Genomic DNA, 25,794 nt, shown 5'->3' with positions numbered 1-25,794 from the left:
GAGATGTGTTGCTGAGAAAGAAGAATCAACAGATTATTTATATCTGTATATTTGGAGAGAGAGGATTTTAAGGAATGATAAGGCCAACCTGGTTATATTTGTAGTGATAGTGATTGTATGATATCCAGTAGAGATTGAGATATAAGATTGGAGCCAGGAGTAGAGTCAAGGATATAGAGAAATATTTGGCTGTAGAAATTGGAATTTAATGTGTATGAGGGCAGGAGTCATTAAAGTTTTGTGATAAAGAAAGTAATATGCTTACAATAATGTATAAGTATTAACAATAAGACAGTGATGATATAGATAGGGTGGTTACCTGGTTATGAGGTCAGGATTGAAGTCACTAGAGAGAATGCATTTTCTGTTGCAGGGTCTACAAAAAATGTAGAATTGAGTCTTGGATTACAGTCATGTTAGGGGACAGGGAATAAAAACTAGACCCATAATGGCAAGAGAAAATCTTGGAAACAGCAGAAATAAATCCAGAACATAGTTTCCATTAAAATTAGGAAAGAAGGAATATTTTAAGAAACAAAAATGCACCAACAATTAAAGAGATTATTTTATTCAAGCTATTGCAATAGAGACCCCAAGCTCCCAAGATTATGGTGTCTTGGTAGGGGAGTTTTCCTTTAGATTTATGGGGAGTAGGCGCCTGGGTGGCGCAGTCGGTTAAGCGTCCGACTTCAGCCAGGTCACGATCTCGCAGTCCTTGAGTTCGAGCCCCGCGTCAGACTCTGGGCTGATGGCTCAGAGCCTGGAGCCTGTTTCCGATTCTGTGTCTCCCTCTCTCTCTGCCCCTCCCCCGTTCATGCTCTGTCTCTCTCTGTCCCAAAAATAAATAAAAAACGTTGAAAAAAAAAAGATTTATGGGGAGGAATGGTCAAGCTATATGTGGGGTGACTTACAACCAGGGTTGTTGTGTAGCCAGAGGAGGAAGTGTAATCAGTTATCTGAACAGGATTTGTTTATCTCCATGTCTAGCTTGTTTCAAAGGGATAAAAAATTGTAATCTCAGCTACTCAATTATGAGACAAAGAAGGGGAAATTTGAGGGTCTGTGTCTGGCTTTGTCAACAGGTACAGGCAAAGTGGGGAAAGAACCAGGTTTGGCCTTGTTACAGGTAAACAAGGAATCATCCACAAGTCTGGGAATCATGAGAAAGAGTGGATAGCGAATCATGTGAAGAGTGTTTTGCAGTAAGACATTTCCTGGAGCACAAAAAAGGTGCAGAGACTTCAGAAAACAAAAGATTGGGGAAATTCCTTAACTGACACTGTATTCTGGAGCATAAAGCTCAATACTGTCAAAAGAAGTTGTCAAAAAAAGATCAAGAACAATGGTAAATGATAAAAGGCCTTACCATTTGGATTTTTTTTCTTTTTCGGTGAATTTGAGGAGAATACTGTTAGAAAAATAACAGTTAAAGTCAGCTTATAGAGAAATAAAAGATGAGGTGAAGAAACGATAGCATAACTACAATTTAGCTTTTCATGCAGTTTGAAGAAGAAAAGAACAGATTTGTAAACTTCTTGAAGAAAGAGTCTGTTATCTTTGTGTTTAGGGATTTCTTATACAAAAAAAATATATATTTAGGATATATTTTGTTCCATGTTATTCTAGAAAAACCTGCATGAAAGCTTAGAGGAGATAGATTTTTAACTAAATATTAGGAATAAGTTACTGTTAAAATTGGAATGGCCCATTGAAACAGAGGCTGTCCATCTGCTAGGAGTGTTCTAGGGGAATCCAGTATATAAGGTGAGCCATTGCTGGAGGGTCTCCAAAACCCCTTTCTACTCGAAGGTTTCTGTATGTATATAGTTTGATTATTTTCAAATAAATAGGGGTTTGAAAGAAGGAAGATAGTAGAATGTAGATTTTAGACAGAAAATGTGCCTTGAAAAATGACTTTATTAGAGAATGACACTGGGTGGAGAAAAGAGAGAAAGCCTTCAGTGGGATGATCTTTCAAGTGGGAGTATTATACGACAGGCAGGACATATATGATTCTATAGTTCTATCCCAGGCAAGCTTCAGACTCACTGTGAATCTTTATTCTTTAATTGCTTATTGTCCCAATGTCCTCAAGAGCCAGAGCTATTACATTCTTTGCCACTAAGTAAAGAACTTTCAGCTCTTTGACTAAAGAGAAAAATCAGTACAAATACAAATACTACTTTTTCAATACAGTTCTGGTTGTGTTCCAGTGAGTGCTATTGATTTTTAAAGCAATTTTTTCATTCAAAGGCAGTGCCATAATGTGACAGGCTCCAGGAAGCCAAAACACACAATGAGTGCAAAATGAATTGTCCCGGTAAGAGATGGGGATTGCATTTATTTATCCACATGCAAGCATATAACACAAACATCTTTTGTAGGACTTTCTTATTACAATAATATTTTTAAAATTAATTTCAAAATTGAGTTAAACCTTCTCAGTTGGCTTGTTAACACTCTGCTTCCATTGGGAAGTGAAGAAGGTGGTCAATGGGGAACTGGCATGCATTTTCATTTTCTCCTCTTCAGGACATAGTAATGGTCTTTTACAGATTCCTAGATATGATAGCACTTGTAGTAACTTTAGCAATTCTGGACTTTCATTATCTGGTAGCTAGTCATTTAGTTTATGAAGCCTACCCTAGTTGACGATAACTTTTCAACCCAAGTTACTAATTTTAGAGGTCCTCATTTTCCCCCTGTCTGCGTAGAATTTCTGCTTCACCCCTCACAATGTGTACAATATATTGAAGTTTGATGCAACAATAATCCATAGCCTGGTTCTGAAAATATCCAGAGTATCTAAAAGTACTTCTGGTAGCCCTTAAAGCAAAATTATGTTAGGTTTACCTTTCATTTCACAAAGGAAAGAAGGAATGGGGGGAGGGAAGGAGTGGAGGAGGGAGGTTAGAGAGAGTAAAGGGGGAAAGGATGAGGGAAAGAAATTTATGCAGTAAATTCTTAGGACCACTGGAGAGAGAGGCAAGTTAAAATCAAGCAGTAGAATCCACTCATCTCCAAAGGCTATGGGAGGTATTATGGTATTGTGGGAGGCTCTGAATTCTTTTTTTTTTTTTTTTAAGTTTATTTATTTATTTATTTAGAGCACTAGCAGGGGAGGGGCAGAGAGAGAGGGAGAGAGAAAGAATCCCAAGCAGGCTCCACACTGTCAGAGCAGAGACCAATACAGGGATTGATCTCATGGCACTTGGCTCCATTTCCACTGTGGGATCATGATCTGAGCCAAAATCAAGAGTCAGGCATTCAACCGTCTGAGCCACCCAGGTGCCCCAGGAAGATCTGAATTATCTGTTGTGACTTTGGGCAAGTCATGGAGACTCTCTATCCTCAGTTTTTGTGGGAAGGAATGAGGGGCTGAGATCTGATAATTTCTAAAACCTCCTTCAGCTTCTACTATGCTGTATTTTTATAGTCATAAGCCAACTCTATGACCATATATACAAATTTTGTATTTTTGTCCTGACTCATGTGTTTTATCCATTTGCATTGATAAAATTAACAAGACAACTGCCACATCTTTAGTTTTATTTGTGCTGTATATATATATAGCCATAAGGGAAAATTAAACAACAAAGATAAATAATAGTCAAGTACCACCCAAACACATCATAACGAGTCATGGCAAGGCACAAGCTGAACATGATTCATAAGTGTAGTGCTTTTATTTAAAAATCTGAATGTTACCTAAACAATAGATATTCACAAGTAGGAAACATTTTTAGGCAGCCATAGTCATTATTGGAGTGACTCTTATAGAGTTACAGTTATGTCTAATTTGGGTTTCTGTATTTTAATCCTGGAGTCAGATAATCGAATCATTTACTCAAATATCAGATCTTGGTTTTGACAACCCAGGATCTGTTTTTGCCTTTTTAAAAAAATTTTTCTTAATGTTTATTTATTTTTGAGAGAAAGAGAGAGACAGAGCACAAGTGGGGGAGGGGCAGAAAGAGAAGGAGACACGGAATCCGAAGCAGGTTCTATGCTCTGAGCTGTCAGCACAGATCCTGACTCAGGGTTTGAGCCTGTGAACTGTGAGATCATGACCTGAGCCGAAGTCAGATGCTTAACTGACTAAGCCACCCAGGCGCCCCTGTTTTTGCCTTTAAAGACAAATGTTGAAAATATAATATTTGTAATAAGCATATTAACTGACTCTGTATTAAAACATTACTGATGATTAGTTGAAATTTTTTCTTTCTTTTTTTTTCTGAATGTTTACTTATTTTTGAGAGAGAGTGAGAGAGATGGATGGACAGAGAAAGGGAAACAGGATGTGAAGCGGGCTCTAAGCCTACAGCAGAAACCTGATGGAGGGCTCAACCTCACAAACCATGAGATCATTACCTGAGCCAAAGTCAGACACTTAACCCATTGAGCCACCCAGGCACTCTGATTAGCTGAATTTTTAAATGAAAACCAGTATAGCTTAGAAGATTGTTCTTTAGATTTCTTAAGGTCTGAGAGACATTGATCATTAAATGGGACCTAGGGTGACTACAATAGAAACACCTAAGGAAAAGGCTGGTATAATGCCTAAGCAGCCTGTTTGAATGAAATTGGAAAATTGAAATAAAGCTAAAAAGTAGTCTCAATGAAAAATGACCAACAAATATAACAAGCCTGTTTAATTTTTCCCATCTCCTAAATACAGACCTCATTAATTAATATCAAATACCTAAGGTCTGATTTTGTTTTTTGGGTTTTTTTTTTTGAAAATTATTAACTTCCTCCAAAATGCAGCAGGAGAAACTATAGGTAAATTTTGGGGGTGGGGAATGCTAACTTAACAATATTAACAGGATTCCAAAAAGTATGGTATTTCTTTGCCTGGAATTTTTATTTATTTATTTATTTATTTATTTATTTATTTATTTTCAACGTTTATTTATTTTTGGGACAGAGAGAGACAGAGCATGAACGGGGGAGGGGCAGAGAGAGAGGGAGACACAGAATCTGAAACAGGCTCCAGGCTCTGAGCCATCAGCCCAGAGCCCGATGCGGGGCTCGAACTCACGGACCGCAAGATCGTGACCTGGCTGAAGTCAGACACCTAACCGACTGCGCCACCCAGGTGCCCCAATTTGCCTGGAATTTTTAAAAGAGAACAGTCCTTCTTACGCCATCTTTATACTATCCTTCAAAGTCTGTTGGAATTCCTTTCTTCAGGAGGCCCAGAAATGAGAGAGTGTTGTGCACAGGTAAGAAAAATAAGCCATCAGAGCAGTCCTCGACACAACCCCAAGGACTTCTCCCCCAACATATGCCCTGTCCCCAGATGACAGCAAGTCTACTTGGAAATGAAAAGATCTTTCTCAGAATGAAGTTGAAAATTTTCAGTGTATCTACTTGTTTTCCTTAAGGTTAAGGGATGAGAAGTCTTAGGTCTCTTTCAAGTCTTGGATTTGGTGATTATCAAATAAGGAAATTTTTCTTAAAATTGGAAATAATTCCTTTTTTTTTAGTGTATTTATATGTTTTGAGAGAGAGAGAGAGAGAGAGGAGAGGGGGAAAGGGAAAAGAGAGAGGGAAAGAGAAAATCCCAAGCAGGCTCTGCACTGTCAGCATGGAACCCAACATGGGGCTTGATTCCATGACTGAAAGATCTTGACCTGAGCTGAAATCAAGAGTCCAGTGCTCAACCAAATGAGCTACCCAGGCGCCCCAGATATGATGTCTTATGCCTGGAGAATTGCCAACCCCTCTGTAACTTGCCTACTTGATGCAAGATTTACTACACATCTGGGATGGGGGTGACTTAGTTCTTGTTCATTCAGTGTGGTACATTTTTGCTACAACATTTATGGAATCAAATGACCAAAGATAAAGGCCAAAGATAAAGTTATTTCCTTTTGAAACCAATAGGCTGCTATTCTTTGGGTATAAAATAGAGGAGATTGTTCTGTTCTTAAGTAGAGGCAATAGCAGAGAAGTTCCTGCCTTTTGAAATATTACTGTTTAGCAGCCTTGATTTTTGCTTCCTACATCATAGAATCATGCCCCTTAAGTTTGGCCAGTTATCATCTTTGCTGATGTAATCATTTCTGGACTTTGGCCTTTGACTTCAAAGCCTTTTTCAAAGAATGATGTTTTTTTTTTCCATTTTATAAGCAAAAAACTAAATAAGTCACAGGTTTTTCTCTCTCCCTTTCTTGGGATATTGAAAAAAAAAAAAGGGAGGGCTGTGCACTAAGATTGGATAAGCATGAATGTATCATTTATTAGATACACAGGCAAGCAAGGTAGTGGCAGGGAGTTAGGTTTTGTTTCCTCTCATTTAATGCTCTTTACAAATCTATGAGATAGATATTATTATTATTTCCACTGATGGAGAAATAGAAAAACAAGGAAGATGTATATTGAATGCCTTTATCTGAAACTCCTTAATACAATGCTTGACACATAGTAAACATTAAGCCAGTATTAGTTCCCATTCAGTCACTAATACTATAGCCAACACTTAATGAGCACTTACTGAAATATACCATTCAGTATTAAATATCTTAAATAATTAACATACTTAAATCTTATAACCACTCCAAAAGGTGAATAACAATACTGCCATCAATTACAGATAAGGAAAATGAAGCAGTAGGAGGTTAAGTAACTCACTCAAAGTCATGGTAAGTGTCAGAGATAGAATTTAAATGCAAATAGTCTGACTCTAGAACCAGCTTTCTTATTCATTACGCCATCTAAAAATAGTTATGCTTTTAGTAAATATCTATTTTTTTACATTTGTTTTTTTTAATCTGAGTAATTTGTTATAAACTTAGAAGATAGACATAAAATTCAAATCAGCCAAAAGAAAAAAAAAAAGAAAGAAAAAAGGAGGGTGATGGCATAATGCTTTCCATGGCTCTGAGCCAGAATAATGTTTTGGTTCCTTTTTATTAGCCAACATTTTGAAATTCAGAACATCATTACAAGTTCACCATTCATCATTACAAGTTTTTCTGCTTGAGGTTTAAAATTAAGGTTTTATCTACATGTCACAAAGCATTTTTGGGATTTTCCATTTTTCCATACTTTCCTTCCCTTAAAAATACCAAATGCTCATCTTGTGATAAGCATAATACTAGGAGTTGGGGTTGATATAAATGAATTGAGGGGAGCCTGGGTGGCTCAGTCGGTTGAGCGTCCGACTTTGGCTCAGGTCATGATCTCATGGTCTGTGGATTTGAGCCCCGTGTCGGGCTCTGTGCTGACAGATTAGAGCCTGGAGCCTGCTTCCGATCCTGTGTCTCCATCTCTCTCTGCCCCTCCCCTACTCTCACTTTGTCTCACTCTGTCTCTCAAAAATAAATAAGTGTAAAAAAAATAAAAAAACAAACAAGTGAATTGATTCATGAAAGCAATAAATTTGTATGAATATGAATATAAATATGAATATACATATAAATATTTGCCAGGCACTTTTCTAGGCATTTGGGATTTATTAGTGAACAAAATAAATTTAAAATAATCTCTGCCTGAGGATCATGATGGAAGAACCGGTCTAAAAGATCATGGATGACTTTCTTGAGAAATTAGCCTGGATGCTAAAACCTACAAGCAGTGGCATACTAAGAATGGTGTGGGTGGGTGGGTGTGCACTTCCCTGATGGTGGGGAAATGCTTTATTACTTACATTATCTATAATTGTCAGAGCATGGTTTTAATAAAAGGTAGACCAACTAAAAAAAAAAAAGTCTCTTCCTTAGAGAAGTTTGAAATCTAGCAAATGGATCCTTTTCCTTTGAAAAGTTAGTTTACAGTCAAGAAGACACAAAAGGATACCACAAACTAATGTATAATGCAAGAGATATAATTTCCATATAAACAAAGAGAAGGAACTAATTATGCCTAGGATAGCTTTGGAGGTATGGAAACAATATTTGAGCTGCGTCATGAGAGACAATTAAGCAGCAAACCCAAATGATTCAAACCCTGAAGATTTGCTACACACATTGACTGAGGTAATTGAGTGGCCTCCCTTCCAACTCCAGTCCTTAATTTTTGGTTAAGGGAATAACTTTGGTCCCATTCTCTAAAATCTGAGCCTGAGATGGGACTCTTATGTGAATACTTTATTGGTGGAAATCTGTAAGGGGTGAGAAAGAGGACAGACCAGGGGAAAAAGACAGTCCAAGATGTGGGTTCTGGAAAAGTGAAGTCTCAACCTGATCCCACAGAGAACTTTGAAGTACAAACTGCACCACCAATAGACGGTTTTGCCCAAAAACAAGGGCCCTGGAGTCTTGTGGGGCAGACAACGCATCACTTTTCAGACACTTCTGGTTGAGGTAATTCACAATTCACATCCCCATTCCAGGGTCAGAAGTGGGCCATTGGCAGCCAACACATCTGGTGGCTGGAAGATGGCAATGGGGACCTGAGAGGGTGCCAACAGCATCTGAGACAAAGAACTTAGGACATCTCATCTGCAAGGCATAAGTAGGGATGTAGAGATGTAGTGAAAACTTGACTGACGAGCAAAGGGAGAGCCAATATTGTGAACTAATTTTTTTGCTACCTCTTTTTGCTTTGGTAGGCCATGTATCAAATCTGAAATAGATACTACTTTTTTTTACTTCTTTCACTAAAAAAATCTTGAAATATGAATACAGATGATGCCTGACTTAATAATGATTTGGCTTACTATTTTTTGACTTTATAATGGTGTGAAGGCGATATGCATTCAGTAGAAACTGTAATTTGAAGTTTGATCTCTCCTTAGGCTAGCAGTATGTGGTACGATCCTCTCATGATGCTGGGCAGTGGCAGAGAGCTGAAGTTCCCAGTCAGCCAGACGATCACAAAGGTGAACAACCAATACACCTGAGACAATTCTGCACCCATACAGTCATCTGTATTCATACAAGCATTCTGTTTGTCACTTTCAGGACAGCATCCAATAAATTACATGAGATATCCAACACTTTTATTATAAAATAGACTTTGCGTGAGATGATTTTTGCCCAACTACAGGCTAGTGTAAGTATTCTGAGCACGTTTTAGATAGGCAAGGCTAATTTATGATGTTCAGTAGGTTAGATGTATTACATGCATTTTTGACTTATGATTCTTTTTTTTTAATTTTTTAAACGTTTATTTATTATTGAGAGACAGAGAGACACAGAGCATGAGCAGGGGAGGGGCCGAGAGATGGAGAGACACAGAATCTGAAGCAGGCTCCAGGCTCTGAGCTGTCAGCGCAGAGCCTGACGCAGGGCTCAAACCCACAAACCACGAGATCATGACCTGAGCCAAAGTCGGACGCTTAACTGACTGAGCCACCCAGGCGCCCCAACTTATGATACTTTCAAATTATAATGGGGTTTTGGGGATATAACCCCATTGTAAGTCGAGGAAGATCTGTAATATAAAATTAGCAAAATGGAAAAGGCAGTACTATTGTTCAGGGCTCCTGATTTGAAGTTGGTTCTTGAAGATGAATATGACTTTTATTCGGATTAAAGGGAACCTCTTCCATTTTGAAATCAGAGTCCACAAATGTATCTTCTCAGTACAATTAAAGAGTCTTACTCCAGATATCATGCTCTCTTTTATTTTTCCAGTGAGAGTGTTTTAACATTTTTTAAATGCCTTTTGACCTTACCACTGGTTTTATCTATTGTCAGATTTTTCACATTAATGTTATCTTCCTAGCCTCTAAGACAATGGAGTTTATAAAGGCTAGACATGCAGCTAAGCCTTTCTCCCAGCTAGGATTCTCCTCACCTGGGCTACTGTGAAGTGAAAAGGGGTCAATGCAGAGTTGAACTCCTATTAGATGGCATTTTGAACTATTTAAAAAATTCCCCACAAAAAAAAGGGGAAAAACTTAATTTCTAGGCTGAACTGTTTCTGATCATCATTACTAGCAACACTCAATATCACAGCATCACTTTTCTATCCTTAATGTGACCTTTCTCCATATTTCTCAGTGTCCGAGGAGCCACGGATTGTTCATGCTGACTCCCAATCTTCCATTCCTCCTGTGGACTAACAGAAAGCTGTGTCTCACTAGATCTCCAGCTTCCACTGACCATTTGGCACGTAGTTTAGCTGAGGGGAAGAATGAGGTGGTGAATTGCCTTGACTGTTATGCTAGAGTAAAACTCCTCCAATTTTGTTGTCATTTTTAACCTTTAAAAGTTGACTTATTCATTATGAGAATGGTAAGAAATGCTAACACTGTTTAATTTTATTCATTTATACCATCTTTTTCCAAAAATGATTCAGGGCAACTATGCAAGACACATAAATTGCAATTTTTAAAATCTTTCTGCATGTTTCTAATGGGGGCAGAAGCTAGAACACTAATTTTTGATGGTTTGGCAGACATTTTCCTTTTTTTTAAATTTTTTAACTTTTTAAATTTACATCCAAGTTAGTTACCATATAGTGCAACAATGATTTCAGGAGTAGATTCCTTAATGCCCTTTACCCATTTAGCCCATCCTCTTTACCACAACCCCTCCAGTTTAAGAGTCTCTTAGGTTGTGTCCCCTCCCTATTTTTATATTATTTTTGTTTCCCTTCCCTTATGTTCATCTGTTTTGTCTCTTAAATTCCTCATATGAGTGAAGTCGTATGATTTTTGCTTTTCTCTGACTAATTTCACTCAGCATAATACCCTCTAGTTCCATCCACGTAATTGCAAATGGCAAGATTTCATTCTTTTTGATTTGGCAGACATTTTCTACTGAGATTGTTTAAGAAGTTTTCAAGGCCAGTCAACTTGTATGTTCTTTGGCTTTTGTTTTAATTTTTTCAAAACAAAAATCTCTGGGTCATTTTTCTTTCAGAAAAGAAAGAAAGAAAGGAAGGAAGGAAGGAAGGAAGGAAGGAAGGAAGGAAGAAACGAGAGAGACCAAAAAAACACTGACTTTCATTTCAAACGTTAGAGATCCTAGATTCTTTCCCAACTTCTGTAACTGAATTTATTATTATTTATTAACACATCTACTAAATTTAACTAAATTTATTATTATTTATTAACACATCACGTGTATCCTTATTTTCTGATCAGAGTCAGAGACTACAGGAATATTCTAGGGGAGAAGTCCTCTTAATCAATTATCTGAGAAAGAAGTTTAGTTTTTTGTTTTTTGTTTTCCTTTGGGAAATGGTTCTTATCTTCCTGGGATAAGAATATTAAACTTGATGGGTCTTTTTTACCCAAATCTCACAGGTTGGTTTTAAGTCTCAATGTACTTCATGCTGCATTTAAAATTTTATGAAGTCCTTTCAGATTTCTTGTTTCAACCTCCAAACAACCTGCAATAAGGTGGAATAGTCATTATTCATGTTTTTATAGAATTTGTATAGATTTTATAGAAAGGAAAAATAACTTCTTTGAGATCATATGACTAATTGGTGGCAAAGTCAAGGCTAGAATACAAATCAGCTTGGTTCTAGGCCTAAACTTTTAAGAAAAGTAAACATGTGTATGTAGTTTCAGATGTCATTGGGACCCCATCATCATGCTGCCTTTGAGTTTTCTCTTTGGTTAAATTTTTGCTTGCTACTCTTTAAAATCCTCAAGTGAATAGTGTTAGAAGCAATAGAATTATCCTCTCTTTCGAAGGCTCAAAAAGCAAGAGGTGGGGGGCATAGGTAATATTTGCATCATTCTGGTGACATGAAAATGGTGTATCCTGGCTCAATGCTTTGAAAGAAATTTAAAATGTAAAACAAGATTTAAAAAGTGGCCAAAAGTGGAGGTCAAAATGTGGATCCCAGTGTCCACCAAAAGCCATGATCCAGGCTCCAGATTGACATCTGGCACATAGCTCCAGCGGAAGACCATGTAAGTGACAAAGGGATATGTGTGAGTTAGCTTCAGAATTTTTTTTGTTACTTTCCTTTGAGCCTTTGAGGTGATAACGTTTAATATTTAAGAAAAGTGAAAATAAAAAGGGAAAGCAAACACCCCAGCCTGGAGTGGTTGGTAGAGTAATTGTAGGCATGGCCCCAGGATGATAGCAGCTTCTATTTAATCAATGTTGACAAGGCTGGGGAGAGCTGGGCAGGTCCCAAGAGATAATGTTTTACTCGGAAATCCACTCAACCTAATTTCAGTAATGTAGGGCTGAGGAGGGGCCTGGACTGGAGCCAGTAAACAGGGCCATTAGAGCTCAGGGTAGGCGATAGCAGCTGGGAACACCGCCATCACTCCAGCAGCACTGCAGCCGAACTGCCCGACTGAGCACGAGAGCAGCCGCTGCTGCATATGCTCCTGGTATCTGCTCCCGACAGAATGTGCAGACGTGCTATTCTCACCCTTTCGAGGAAATGAATGGGATGCATCAAGTCAAGAGCTGCTTCTAGACTCTATTTCAGTAAGGATCAGAGAGCCGATTTGCATACATCTTTCAAGCACCACTGTGAAATCATCCACCTGGGTCCCCTTACTGTTTTAAGGCTACCACCACACTATTTCAAATACATAAAGAAATGACTTCCATCTTTATTGCTGGGTTTTTTTTTTTAATGTTTATTTATTTTAGGGAGAGAGAGTGGGAGGAGGAGCAGAAAGAGAGAGGGAGACAGAGGGTCTGAAGCGGGCTCTGCACTAAGAGCAAAGAGCCTGATGCAGGGGTCAAACTCATGAGATCATGACCTGAGCTGGAGTCAGATGGTCAACCACCTAAGCCACCCAGGTGCCCCTTTATTGCTGTTTTAATGTGGTCTTGATCTTCCTTAGGAATGATGGTTGTGGATTGAGAATGTGAAAGTTACCAGGGTTTTCCGTATTTAGAAACTTATTAAAGATACTCAACTTTACAAATCCAGGAGAAATTATGCCCCTTTGGGCTGAGTGCTTCTTGTCCAGCTACCACTTTTTCCTTTGCTTCTCCGTCTCCAACAAACAATACACTGCCATATAAATGTGCTAGTGATTAACTGGTGTATAATTTCCAGGAAGGTAGGGATTCTTATCTTACTTGGTGTTTTCATTGCTATAGCACCACTGCTATATTTGAAACATGTAGAACGCACATAGGCTCAGGACCTTTCACTGAATAAATAAATGAATAAATGAGCAGCACGCTTTTTCTTCCCTTTTTTAGTGCGTTTAACTCCAGAACATTAAGAATACATGACTTTGCTTTCTATGATGCTTTCTTTTTAAGTTAACACAGAAATGATAAAATTCATGGAGACTTCTAATGAACATGGTCATTTCTAAGAGGTCTTTGGGTCTGAAAGAAGTAATGTTTTTGTCAAGGCTAAAATGCTAGTGCCAGAGAATTTTACACGTCTTTACCAGAAGCTAACATCACCTGTTCAAAGTGACTATATATAGTTTTTGAGAATTTAAATATCTAATAATTTAATATATATATTTATAAAACACTGCCCAATTTCATTAAAAAAAAAATACTCCCCCCCCCCCCCCTTAGACCAAACTACTAAAATGCATCATCAGTTTTTGGATTTAGGTGTTTTGGTTTTTTTATTTGTTTGGGAGGATACATTATGCCTCATAATAAAACTGGATTTGTGGGGCTGATTTCCCTTGGTGAAGACTGATTTGGGGGGGAGAAACCATTACTAGGTATTGAATAGTAATGACTGTTAATGAAAATACGTTCACTGGTCATCTGGTACATGCATAACCTATGATTCATTTAAACTTGCCTTTCTTGTAATGTCTTAATAATATTAGGTTTCCATGTTTAATATGAGCAAAATTGCTATTCAGAGCTAAACTGAAAAAGAAAAAGCACTTTCTACTCTTTAACTTGCTGACTTTCAACAATCACATCAATGACTTCAGGCTTTCCCCTTTTGCCAGTTCTGGGCCCATTTACTTGCACTCACTTGTTCTGTGTCACTTGGTCTGAAAATCTCATTCAGTCTTTAGCTTCCACTGCCTCTTCGCCTCTTCGTAAGCAATAACTGTCTCAGAGGGAGGTTGATCCTCTAGATGGGGAATGTGATTATTTACCCTAATTGGATCATGATAATTGGAGTGACCAGCTGGCCTCAGCCATTCATTTATCTCTGACACTCACCATGGTGATCAAAGTTTTTGCACAAAATACTAAAGATTACATATTAACTCATCCCTAGCATTTATAATTATGTAATTAGTGCCAGAGAGTGCCAAGACCAGATTTCATATTGTTCAAGACTAATCAAGATTCTTCCCTCCATTCTGAGCTGCTTGTATTAAGACCAGTTTTTGAACTGTGTAGGCTGCAGGCCTAGGCACCTGTGGACCCCCTGCTCTGGTTCCCTCTCTGAGCCCACCCATCCTTCTTGGGCAAAGATAAGGGCAGGGAGAGGAATCTAAATTAGAAGCTGCCTAGATGTCTCTGTCCTAGTTTGAAATTCACTGCTGCCATTTACAAACAGTACAGACTTAGGTAAGTAACTTCATCTCACTAAGTACCTCATCTTCCCCAACTGTAAAATGGACTGATTAAAGAGCTGTAAGGATTAAATGAAATGACACAAATACATGTAGAATTGTTGTGAGCTTATAGGAGGTGCTCAACTATGTTAGCTATAGCTAAACACTTTATAAAAAGGGCCAGGAAAGTTGTCATTTGTGATTCTTTCCAGAGAGTGAGGTTGCTGAATAGAACAGGTAAGAAATTGTAGATATATAAGTATATGGTCAACATCACTTATTAACTACAGTGACTTGTTTAGAATTGGCATTCGAGGGAGAAGGAACAAGTTAGCAATATCCAGAAGTTCTCTCTGGCATTCACGCTCAAATGGACCCATTTATACATAACTTGGATTTTGTTTCCAATAACTTCCCTTTGTCTAAGGTTAAAACTTTTCACAAACTCATACACAGTCTCCCTTCCAAGTGGATCTGGTTAGAGCAGGCATGTGCTTCATATTTGATCACCATTTCCTTCACTTGCATGTACGCTTATTGTTGTTTGCTTGTTTCTGTTTTTGTGTATGCTTTAAAAAATATATCATTATGAGTTCTTGTTCTGCTTTTGTGGTTGTGGAAGATTCTTACTTTATATTGTTTCCTTCCTCCATATTTTTCTCCCCATAATTTCCTGGTGGCCTATAAAAATGTAGCTGAATCCACTGACTTGACACATAATATTTCTACCAGCTAGTCATCCCTACATCTAACACAGAGATGACTCCTTTGTTCAGTATTCAGTAATATCAAGTAAATAAAAAACTAATCTTATCTCGTATAAAATATAATGTGTATATAATTATATGTATTCAGTTGAGTTCCAGCTAGTTGACTGACATGTTCCCTTTTGTAGTCAACTAATTGAACTTCATCAGTTTTAATTTTATGTTTTTTATTTTAAATTTTGGAGCCAACAGTTTTTTTTTAATCTCAGAAGTTTTTTAGATCACTAAAAGCCTGTGGACCCTAGCTACCTGTTTCTAGTGCTGAATAAAACTGATTTGATCTTGACCTTCTCTGGTCGAGTTTGACCACCTGATGTAATGGGAAACTGAGACTAGTAGAAGTTCTAGGTTTTTGTTCTGGCTAGGTCATGAGAAAACCGTATGATTTAGGGAAACATCTGGACTTTTGCTTCTTCATCTATGAAGTGAGGATGTCTATCCATTCTCTCATTCAACACATGTTTATTGAGGGCCTTCCCTGCACTAGGTTCTGTCTGTGCTAGACACAGGGGGTTCAAAGTTGAGCAAAAATGAAGTTGTTGTTACCCTTAAAGAGTTATGTCTAGTGACTGGATGTTCTTTGAGGCCTGTCTCCCTGCCATTCTATGATTGTGGATTTCATTGTCTGTTAAAGATATATTGTGAAAGACTTAAATGAGTCTTAAATGTTTTTTCCACCTCTTCTCAATATCTAGAAAAATGTCTGGCACATTACAGGTGTTCAATAACAACTTATTGAACAAGTAAATGAATAAATAAGTATATTTCAAATATTTTGAAGCATTTAAAGGAAAGAATATGTAGATATTGAAGCTCTCTTAACAGGGAGTGGACAGCAGCACTTCCTGCCAGAATAAAGAGATGGGTGCCATTGTCACTCTTTCTCCCAGGCCCAGGCAAAGGATGACAAGAGAAAGTACAGGCATTTGGGAGAATTTAACCTGATTCCACTCTGACAGAAGACAGAAAGTGTGGCTGCTTTTCAGAATTACCTGAATCTTTGTTCTTTTGTTTTTCCTTTTGGAATGTTCTTTCCTTTTCTATAAACAGACATTCTGCTTCCACCTTTTCTCTCAAGTTCCCCAGCCTCCCTTAAATCTACCTCATAGCTCCCAAGTTTTTATTTCAGGTAGAAAGGCTTAAAGTCTTGTCTTGTTCCTACACCTGAAACTTCTATATGCTTCAGGCCAGTTTAAATTAATGTTCTGTTTTTTTTGCAGTTTGAAGAGGGCACTAAATTCATTGTTTCCTGGGTGATACGGATAGTAAACCACCTTGGGGATACCTGTAGTATCCAAAAGTTTGAGTAGAGCTAAGGAACTAAGTAAATTCTCTGAGCAAATTCCAGATTGCTATAAAAAACAAACAAACAAAAAAACAAAAAGAAAAACAAAAAACTCACTGAAATAAACCTGAAAGCTTTCTTCTGGCAGAAAATTAGCTGATTCATTAGTTCACCAGAGTTCTATAATCCACAAGGGACAATGCTGGTACATAGAGTATTACAATGATCAGAATTGAGTTAGTTTTATACAAAAATTTTTCCTGAAAAATATGATTGGTATCCCAGTTCTTTAAGAGTAATAATGGTCACTTAAGAAGGCTAGGCCCAATAAAATGGCTTTATGAGTAATAGTAGGTAGCCTTACTATAATAATTACATTTGGAAAGTGACTGATAGTCAGCTACAAATTCCCAAAATAAATCAGACTTAAAAATTTTGGTCAAAAATTAGTCGTTGTAACATTAAAATGAACCATCATAGCTGCTACCTTATTTACCAGTCCAGCCTCATTTGATTCTAAAACTCAAATTTATTTCCAAGGAGATAAACATTTTCTGCTACTCACAGATTTAAAAGAATATTATTAGATGGTTGTTCCAAAGAAAGAATTCCAAAAATATATTTCCAGCAGTTGTCTTATTTGTATGTAGATGTTGAACTTCATCTGAATATAAATATAGAGTTGACTGATTTGAAAGAAACATACACTTATGTGAACTCTTCTAGAGGTCTCTTAAAAGGCCTCGATTTCTGTAGTCTTAACATCTCTCACTTCTTAGGATGCTTGTAAAGTTGATCCTTGGCTGGAATCTAGGAACTTGAATTTTGAGAAGGGTCTCACCATTTCCTAAGAGTCTTTATTGTGCCTAAACACTTGTTGCAAACAACGTGGTTTATGCTGGACATCCATTTTCCTTCTGGGAGTCTGGAATTGGTACATGCTAGGCAGAGGGTGCCTACATGACCAGCCCCCAGTAAGAACTCTGGACTTGTGAGCTCAGATGAGCTTCCCTAGTGGCTGACATCTCATACATGTTGCAGTTTATTGCTGGAGGAATTAAGCACATTCTGTATGACTCCATAGGGAAAGGGCTCTTGGAAGTTTGTGCCTGGTTTCCTCCAAACTTCACCCCATACAACTTTCCCTTTGATGATTTTGTTTTGTGTCCTTTCACTGTAGCAAATTATAGCCATGAATAGGACAATATACTGAGTCTTGTGAGTCTTTCTAGCAAATTATTGAAACCAGGGATAATCTGGGGGACACCCAACACAAGGAATTTAGGTTAGCAATATGGGTGATTTCAGGGCAAAGGAATTCTCTTTCCACTAGCTGGCGTCTTAGTGAGCCATCTGTCACATGAAATCAGTTGACTGAGTTCTATCAGGAAACCAGGCAGAAAAGTTAGAAAATTTGCCTGCTTCCTGAGGAAGAAACTATCCTTTAAAAAGACACAGTCTTCCATGTTAAACAAAGCACATTGCCTTATGGATAAGTATATTCAGTTGGAATATTCTTGACTGCAAGAAACTAAAAGCTACCATAATGGTTTAGTTTAAAGTTTATTTATCTCACATAACAAGAAAAAGTCTGAGGTAAAGTTGTCTGAGACTGATAGGTCACTCAATGATAGTTTTTTCTCCTTTCTGCTCCACCAGCCTTAGTGTATAGTTTTTGTCCTCATGGTCACAAGATAGCTGCTATACTACCAGGTATTGTCTGATGTCTCAGTTATCAGGAATAACAGAAAGTAAAGCAAAGACCTTCTCTGGGGTCCTCCTCAAGGAATTCTGTCTCTATCTAATTGGCCATCACTGTGTTACATGGATACCTCTAGCTTCAAGGGGATCTGGAAACTCAATTATTTTACTTTCCAGCCTTTATGACACCACTAATAAGAGGTGAGAGAGTTGGAATGGCTGTTCAGCGATCCACAGAAATTATCTGTCACAATCAGTTTGACATGGATTGAAAAGAGATACAAGCTTGTTGTCAATTCCTTATTTGAAGAGCCTGTGTATGGATATCTTGATTGCAAGGCTGAGAGATTAAAGATCGTGGTAATTTCTGTTTAGTGGCTCCTTCCCCTAATATCACAGCTTTGTTCCTGAGCTCTTCCATACATGTCACTGAAGAGCCTCCTGGAGGTAAACCCTTCTGAACTTGGAAATTATATTAGTGAGATAACAATGATCTCTTTTTATCTTAAATCTCTTATGAAATGGTATGAAAAAGAGACATGCATTGCACTATCATATGAAGAGATGAGACAAAATACTAACCCCTTTCTCCCCTCCCCGCTCTTGTTTTCTTCCTCAGAAGCTGTAGATGAAACCAAACCTAAGGAAAGTGCCCGGCAGGATGAGGGTAAAGGAGAAGAACGTGAGGCGGACCAAGAACATGCCTGAACTTTAAGAAATGGCTTTCCACGTCCCCACTCTCCCCTCTCCTGAACCCTGTCTCTCCCCATCCCTCTTCTCAACTCCACTCTGAAGTTCCCCTTCCTGTCCTGCTCACGTCCGTGAGTCTGTCCTCTCCTACCCACTAGCCCTCTTTCTCTCTGTGTGGCAAACATTTAAAAAAAAAAAAAGCAGGAAAGATCCCAAGTCAAACAGTGTGGCTTAAACATTTTTTGTTTCTTGGTGTTGTTATGGCGAGTTTTTGGTAATGATGATCCAATCATTTCGGGAAATTCTTGCACTGTATCCAAGTTTTTTGATCTGGTGCGTGTGGCCCTGTGGGAGTCCACTTTCCTCTCTATCTCTCTCTGTTCCAAGTGTGTGTGCAATGTTCCGTTCATCTGAGGAGTCCAAAATATCGAGTGAATTCAAAACCATTTTTCTTTTCCTCCTTTTAATGTGATGGAATGAACAAAAAGGAAAAAAATCAAAAACCCAGTTTGTTTTGAAAATAAATAAATAAATAAATAAATAAATAAAATAAAGCAAATGTGCCAATTAGCGTAACTTGCGGCTCTAAGGCTCCTTTTTCAATCTGAATATTAATAAATCATGAGAGTAATCAAACTCCAGTGGCTCTGTGTTTCTTTTCCTCATTAGTTGATTTGACATAGTGCCGTCTCACATTTCATCTCTCTGGCTTCCCAGTCTGACATCAGTGACCCTGATAAAGGAAAGAAGGATGAAGCCTAAGCCTCCAGTCAGGACCAATCGCTTTGGTCCTTGATGGGATTGTTGTGTGCTGTATTAGTTTGCTGAGGCATTATAGCGAAGTACCACAGCCTAGGTAGCTTAACCAACATACATTTATTTTCTCACAGTTTTGGAGGCCAGAAGTCCGAAATCAAGGTGTTGGCAGAGTGGGTTCCTTCTGAGGGCTGGGAGGGAAGGATCTGTTTCAGACCTCTCTCCTCAATGTGTAAATGACCATCTTCTCCCTGTGTCTCTTTACATCACCAGTGGATATCTCTATATCCAAATTCCATTCCCTCCTCTGCCTTTTTTAAACACTTTATTTATTTATTTTGAAAGAGAGAAAGCACAAGTTGGGGAAAGGCAGAGAGAGGGAGAGAGAATCCCAGTTTCCTTGCTGTCAGCGCAGAGCCCGGTGTGGGGCTCAAGCTCACAAACTGAGAGATCGTGACCTGAGCCTTGGTCAGATGCTTAACTGACTGAGCCACCAAGGTGCCCCTAAATTTCCCCTTTTGGTAAAGATTCCAATCTTATTGAGTTTGACCCCATAATGACCTCATCTTAACTTTATTAACTCTGTCAAAAGCCTATCTCCAGATAAGGTCACATATGCATTTGGGGAGGAGGGGCACAATTCAATTCATAACAGGCACTAAGACTTGACTTAAATCACCTCAGAATATTTTCATGACTCTGGAGAAGTATCTAATGGAAAGCTATTCTAGGTTTTGCTAAGTTAAATATTATAGAGACATACATAATTCCTAGAAACTGCTGGCTTTTTTTTTATGTTTATTTATTCTTAGAGAGAGGGAGAGAGTGAGACAGACAGACAGAATATGAGTGGGGGAGGGACAGAGCAAGAGAGGGACATAGTATCTGAAAGAGACTCCAGGCTCTGAGCTTTCAGTACAGAGCCTGATGCGGGACTTGAACTCATGAACCATGAGATCATGACCTGAGCCAAAGTCGGATGCTTAACCTTAACTTACTGAGCCACCCACCAGGCACCCCATCCCTGGCTTTTGTTTTAATCCATGTATCGATGCAGTACATTCTATCTTTTTCAGTTTTTTTTTTTTAATTTTTTTTTCAACTTTTTTTTTTTTTTTTTTTTTTTTTTGGGACAGAGAGAGACAGAGCATGAACGGCGGAGGGTCAGAGAGAGAGGGAGACACAGAATCGGAAACAGGCTCCAGGCTCCGAACCATCAGCCCAGAGCCTGACGCGGGGCTCGAACTCACGGACCGCGAGATCGTGACCCGGCTGAAGTCGGAGGCTTAACCGACTGCGCCACCCAGGCGCCCCTATCTTTTTCAGTTTTAATAAGTTAATATTTCTATTGGATGTATCCCCACACAAGTCAGCTATCAGATTCTTGATTATTCATAATCATTGTTCCTGCAATGGTGATACTATATTTTAAAAAGTTGTACATTAGCACCCATCCTTTTCAAATTTCCTTCTAATTCCATTTTCTAAGTACCCTGTATTAGAAGGTAAACAGCTCCCATGAGAAACAGCAATGTTCTTAAATCCTGAAGTGTCTGATTCTGTTCTTTTTTCCTCTAAATTTCCTAGATCAATCCTGGTGCAAATTCCTAACAAGTCATACTTTGCCCTGACCCTGAGTCCCCACCGTAGACAAACATGGCCAGTGGACTCCCTTCAGCTTCTGACACTCATCTGCACATAGAATTCCCTAGCAAGGAAAAGAAAATTATGTCAAAGCCTTCATGATAATGAAGATCATGGAAATAAGTGATCTGAGGAGGAACAACTTATACCTTAGGAACTCTACTTGGCTCTGTGTGGAGCTGGTGCCTATTTAATGTTTTGAAGAAAGCTGATGTCACATAGGGATGAGTCCTTACTGAATCAAAGGGTCTTTCCTTGTCACTGATACTGTGAAACTTTTAATTGGGAGAAAAAACCACACAGAAAAGGGTCAGGAAGCATCATTAATAGAGCCAATTTAAAAGAGTTTTTTACTTCATTCTGAGTTGGTGTGATTTCCACCGAAGACTTTGGAGTAAGTATCCGGGACTTAACCACAATCCGATTAGGGTCTCAACAGGTATGGGATATGATGTTGATAAAGGTCTTTCGTGGGTTGGAGCCATATTGGCAGTATATTGTTTAGGCATTCTTTTACCTTAAAATTTTTTTTGGTAGGATAAATGCTTTTACTTATCTCCCAAATCTATACCTCAAAATAACATCCTTGTAACTTAGCACAGAGGCAAGCCATAGGAAATTCCTAAATACAGAGAAACAAACTGAGGGTTGCTGGAGGAGTGTTAGGTCGGGGGATGGGCTAAATGGGTGATGGGCACTAAGGAGGGCACTTGTTGGGATGAGCACTGGGTGTTATATTTAAGGGATAAATCACTAAATTCTACTCAAATGATTCTTATACTATATGTTAACTAACTTGGATTTAAATAAAAGTAAAACAAAAATTAAAAAATCATTCTTTTTCAAATGATAATTCTAAACTTCTTCCACTGAATTCATGGTCACACTGAAAACAATAGCATTGTAAGTCTATATTAATATACACTGTTTAGTGGTCTTCCTGGTCAAAGTTGGGATTCTGTTTTTTTTACACGTGAATATCTGTTTGTTTTTTTAATTTTTTTTTTACATTTTATTTATTTTTGATAGAAAGAGATAGAACACAAGTGGAGGAGGGGCAGACAGAGACGGAGACACAGAATCCAAAGCAGTTTCCAGGCTCTGAGCTGTCAGCACAGAGCCCGACATGGGGCTCGAACTCACAAACCAAGAGATCATGACCTGAGCCGAAGTTGGACACTTAACCAACTGAGCCACCCAGGTGCCCCTATGAATATCTGTTTTTATTTGCTTTGTAAACTCTTGGCTCCTTAATAGAATTTTTAAGGTGGAGAAGGACACATCAGAGAAACTCATAATAATCCTAAAAGACATACTAAGGATAATTGCAGCCTCACATTGATACAAAACAATGTGATTCTAACTTATACATAACACACACAAAGTCAATGTGATACTAGGAAGTATAGACCATTCAAGATATGGAAATAGATTCTAAATTCTGTTCAGAAAGCAACATAATTTGTTGCTTCTAAAATATCTACATCTGGGGGCGCGTGGGTGGCTCAGTCAGTTAAGCAGATGACTCTTGATTTCAGCTCAGGTCATGATCTCAAGTTTCATGAGTTTGAGTCCTGTGATGAGCTCCATGCTGAGAGTGTGGCGTGTGCTTGACATTTTCTCCCTTTCCCTCTCTCTTTGCCCTTCCCTGACTCTCTCTCTCTCTCTCAAAAATAAATAGTATAAAAAAAAAAGAGCAGAAATCTTTAAAACATCTACATCTGGAGTACTTTAATAAAAATTAAAACTAAGTTGGTCTTTCTCTTTCCACCATCTTGGAGCCTGTGGATGCCTTTTGGGAACAGGACCCCTAAAATGACAAATATGTTTGGAAGGCTGTGGTCCAAGGCCACTTTTTTTGGCCATAAGCAGGGTCTCTGGAACCAGAGGGAGTGTACACAGTTCTTCTTAAAATTGAAGGTGTTTATGCTGTAGATGAAACTGAATTCTGTCTAGGCAGGAGATGTGCCTATGTGTACAAAGCAAGGAACAACACAGTGACTCCTGGTGGCAAACTGAACAAAACCAGAGTAATCTGGGGAAAAGTAACTCATGCTCATGGAAACAGTGGCATGGTTCATGCCAAATTCCAAAGCAAGCTTCCTGCTAAAGCCATTGGCCACAGAACCTGTGAGATGCTGTATCCCTCAAGGATTTAAACTTACTGAAAAGTAAATAAGTAAAGGTGTAGATTTGTTCTCTTGTATTTTTGTTTTAAAAAAAATTAAAACTACATTGAGGACAAGTGAAAAAGGCCTCAACACCAACAGGTGAATCTTTCAAATGGTAATAAAATCATATTCTGGGCACTATTCCTGATGTTCTATTGATAGCAAAACTATGGCCATGTCTGCATGAAGTAGTCTTTTGGGTCTAAAATGTTCAGTCATGACGTAATACAATTCCTATCATTCTGCTCACACTCTGCTCATCCTTCAATCTTTTCCACCATCATCCATCCAGTGACTCAGTTCAGAAACTTGGAAAGTAGGCTGATTTCTCTTTCCTCATAAAACATTTAACTATAAGCAAACATGCTAATGTGGATTCCAGAAGAAAATAAAGATAAACTTGTGCCTGCTGCTCTGACCAAACCTTCACTTCCCTTGGTCAGTTTGAGGGGTGCTATGGGTCTTTCACAGAAGTACCTGCCCATATTCAGCTCATAGATCAGGGAGGGATTATCAAACTCTCCTTCTCAACTCCTCAGGAAAAAGGCACAGTGAAGCTCTCAGAAATGCATTATTTCCAACATCAGTCAGCCCCAGAAAATCCAGTTCTGCAGTTGGCAGGGAAGCCTGAGAAATAGGAAAATCAAATTAATGAGTGATTTCCATAGAGCATTACTGAGATCACCACAAATCCCATTAACTTTTTTTTAACCTTTCCATACATTGTCTGTTGTCATGGAAACACAGCTTCTGCTAAGCTGCCTATAAAAATAATTTAACGATTGGTGACCCTTCTAGCTAAATGTTAGCTAATAAGCATTAGAAATGTGGGCTTTCTTTAACAACAACTCACCTTTTTTCCTAGGGGATTAAAACTCATGCCTGCCTATCATGTAGGTAAGGCTGGCATCCACACCCACCACCTCTTTCAGTCACATATTTACTCCTGTGTAATTGAAGTTTTGTCCTGTTTTCCTGGAAACAAATTTGTAGTCATCAGGAAGGAGGGCAAGGTTATAGCTCTGAGATGAGTTAGTAAATGCTCTTGGAGAATTCTATTAAAGTGGCAAACACATTTTGAATGTACATTTTCCAGCAGACTGGCTACTTGATTTGTTTTTTTTTTTTACAGGTATGTGTTATTGGTAATTACAGCATATTTAGTGTTTCCGAGATGGCACCAAACCAAGAGAAACGTCTCTGGTTAACATCTTATCGCATGTGATCAGGCTATGAAAGCACATAGGGTTTGTCAAAAGAATCTTAAAATAATTTTATTGTTTAATTACCCAAATAATATGGGTTCATTGTAGAGAGGTAAACAATATAAATAAGAAAAGGAAGATAAAAATAATCCACAATTTGCTACCCACAATTGAACATTTTAACATTTAGAGATACAGTTTTATATAGTTTGTCTGCCTGTTTATCTGCCTTCTTCTCCTCCTAAAAACAGTCTGCTTATCTATTTATCTACATCTGTATCAATATATAGGTAGGTATTTAAAATGGGCTCATGGCTGAATGTATTTTGTAAACTGTTCCACACAAGTCAGACATTTTCATACAGACTGCTAAATTATAGACAGAAGACCTTAAATTTGCTTCCCTGGGGGGTGCCAGGGTGGTTCAATCGGTTAAGCATTCAACTCTTGGTTTTGGCTCATGTCATGATCTCATGGTCGGTGAGTTCAAGCCCCACATCAGGCTCTGCGCTGACAGTGTGGAGCCTACTTGGGATTCTTTCTCTTTCCCTCTCTCTGCCCCTTCCGCATACTCTCTCTCAAAATAAATAAACTTAAAGAAAAAATAAAACTTCTTCCCTGTGCCTTACTGAAGCCTGAGGTAAAGGGGAAAGTGTGCAATTTTATGCATATATACTTAAACATTATCCTACATCCTGAACCAAGTGGGAAGGTTAATGAAAGGTCTAGACATGAGTCTATGGAAAGCCCCACGTTCGTTGCCCAACCTGTTGGCACACCGTTGTCACCCATCATAAACCTGCCTGTTGGTGGCCATGGGTTTCTTTGCCTTGTTGGGTCAGGGAACGGAGGCTGATTGAAAAGGACTGATGTTATTGTGCAGTAATGCAGAGTCACAGACATGCAAACAGAAACCTGTTTTTATTTGAAATTTTGATATTTTGTTTATCACAGATATTTTTGCATTAATTTTGATTTTGCAAGTACTGCATTATTATTTATCTCAGGGTGCCTGGGTGGCTCAGTTAGGCATCTGACTCTTGATTTTGGCTCACAGGTCATGACCTCATAGTTTGTGAGGTGTGCACGTTGGGCTCTGCACAGACAGCTTGGAGCCTGCTTGGGATTTTCTCTCTCTCACTTCCTCTCTGCCCCTCCCCCACTTGCGCTTTGTCTCTTTCTCTCAAAAATAAATAAATAA

The 25,794-nt window shown here is 38.4% G+C and overlaps 1 protein-coding gene and 1 pseudogene across 1 annotated transcript in view; both read left to right on the top strand.

Moving 5' to 3' along the window:
• GAP43 (growth associated protein 43) overlaps positions 1–19,017 on the top strand; it is a 101,087-nt gene extending 82,070 nt beyond the window's left edge. Inside the window, exon 3 of the mRNA XM_047876376.1 lies at positions 18,747–19,017. Within this exon, the coding sequence (XP_047732332.1) occupies positions 18,747–18,835 (89 nt within the window). The 3' untranslated portion in view covers positions 18,836–19,017. The remainder of the gene's footprint in view (positions 1–18,746) is intronic.
• Positions 19,018–23,032: 4,015 nt separating this feature from the next.
• LOC125175420 (60S ribosomal protein L35a-like) lies at positions 23,033–23,376 on the top strand (annotated as a pseudogene).
• The last annotated feature ends 2,418 nt before the right edge of the window (positions 23,377–25,794 follow it).

This window comes from Prionailurus viverrinus, chromosome C2 (genome assembly GCF_022837055.1).
Source record: "Prionailurus viverrinus isolate Anna chromosome C2, UM_Priviv_1.0, whole genome shotgun sequence".
NCBI lineage: Eukaryota > Metazoa > Chordata > Mammalia > Carnivora > Felidae > Prionailurus > Prionailurus viverrinus.
This window is presented reverse-complemented; position numbering and strand designations above follow the sequence as displayed.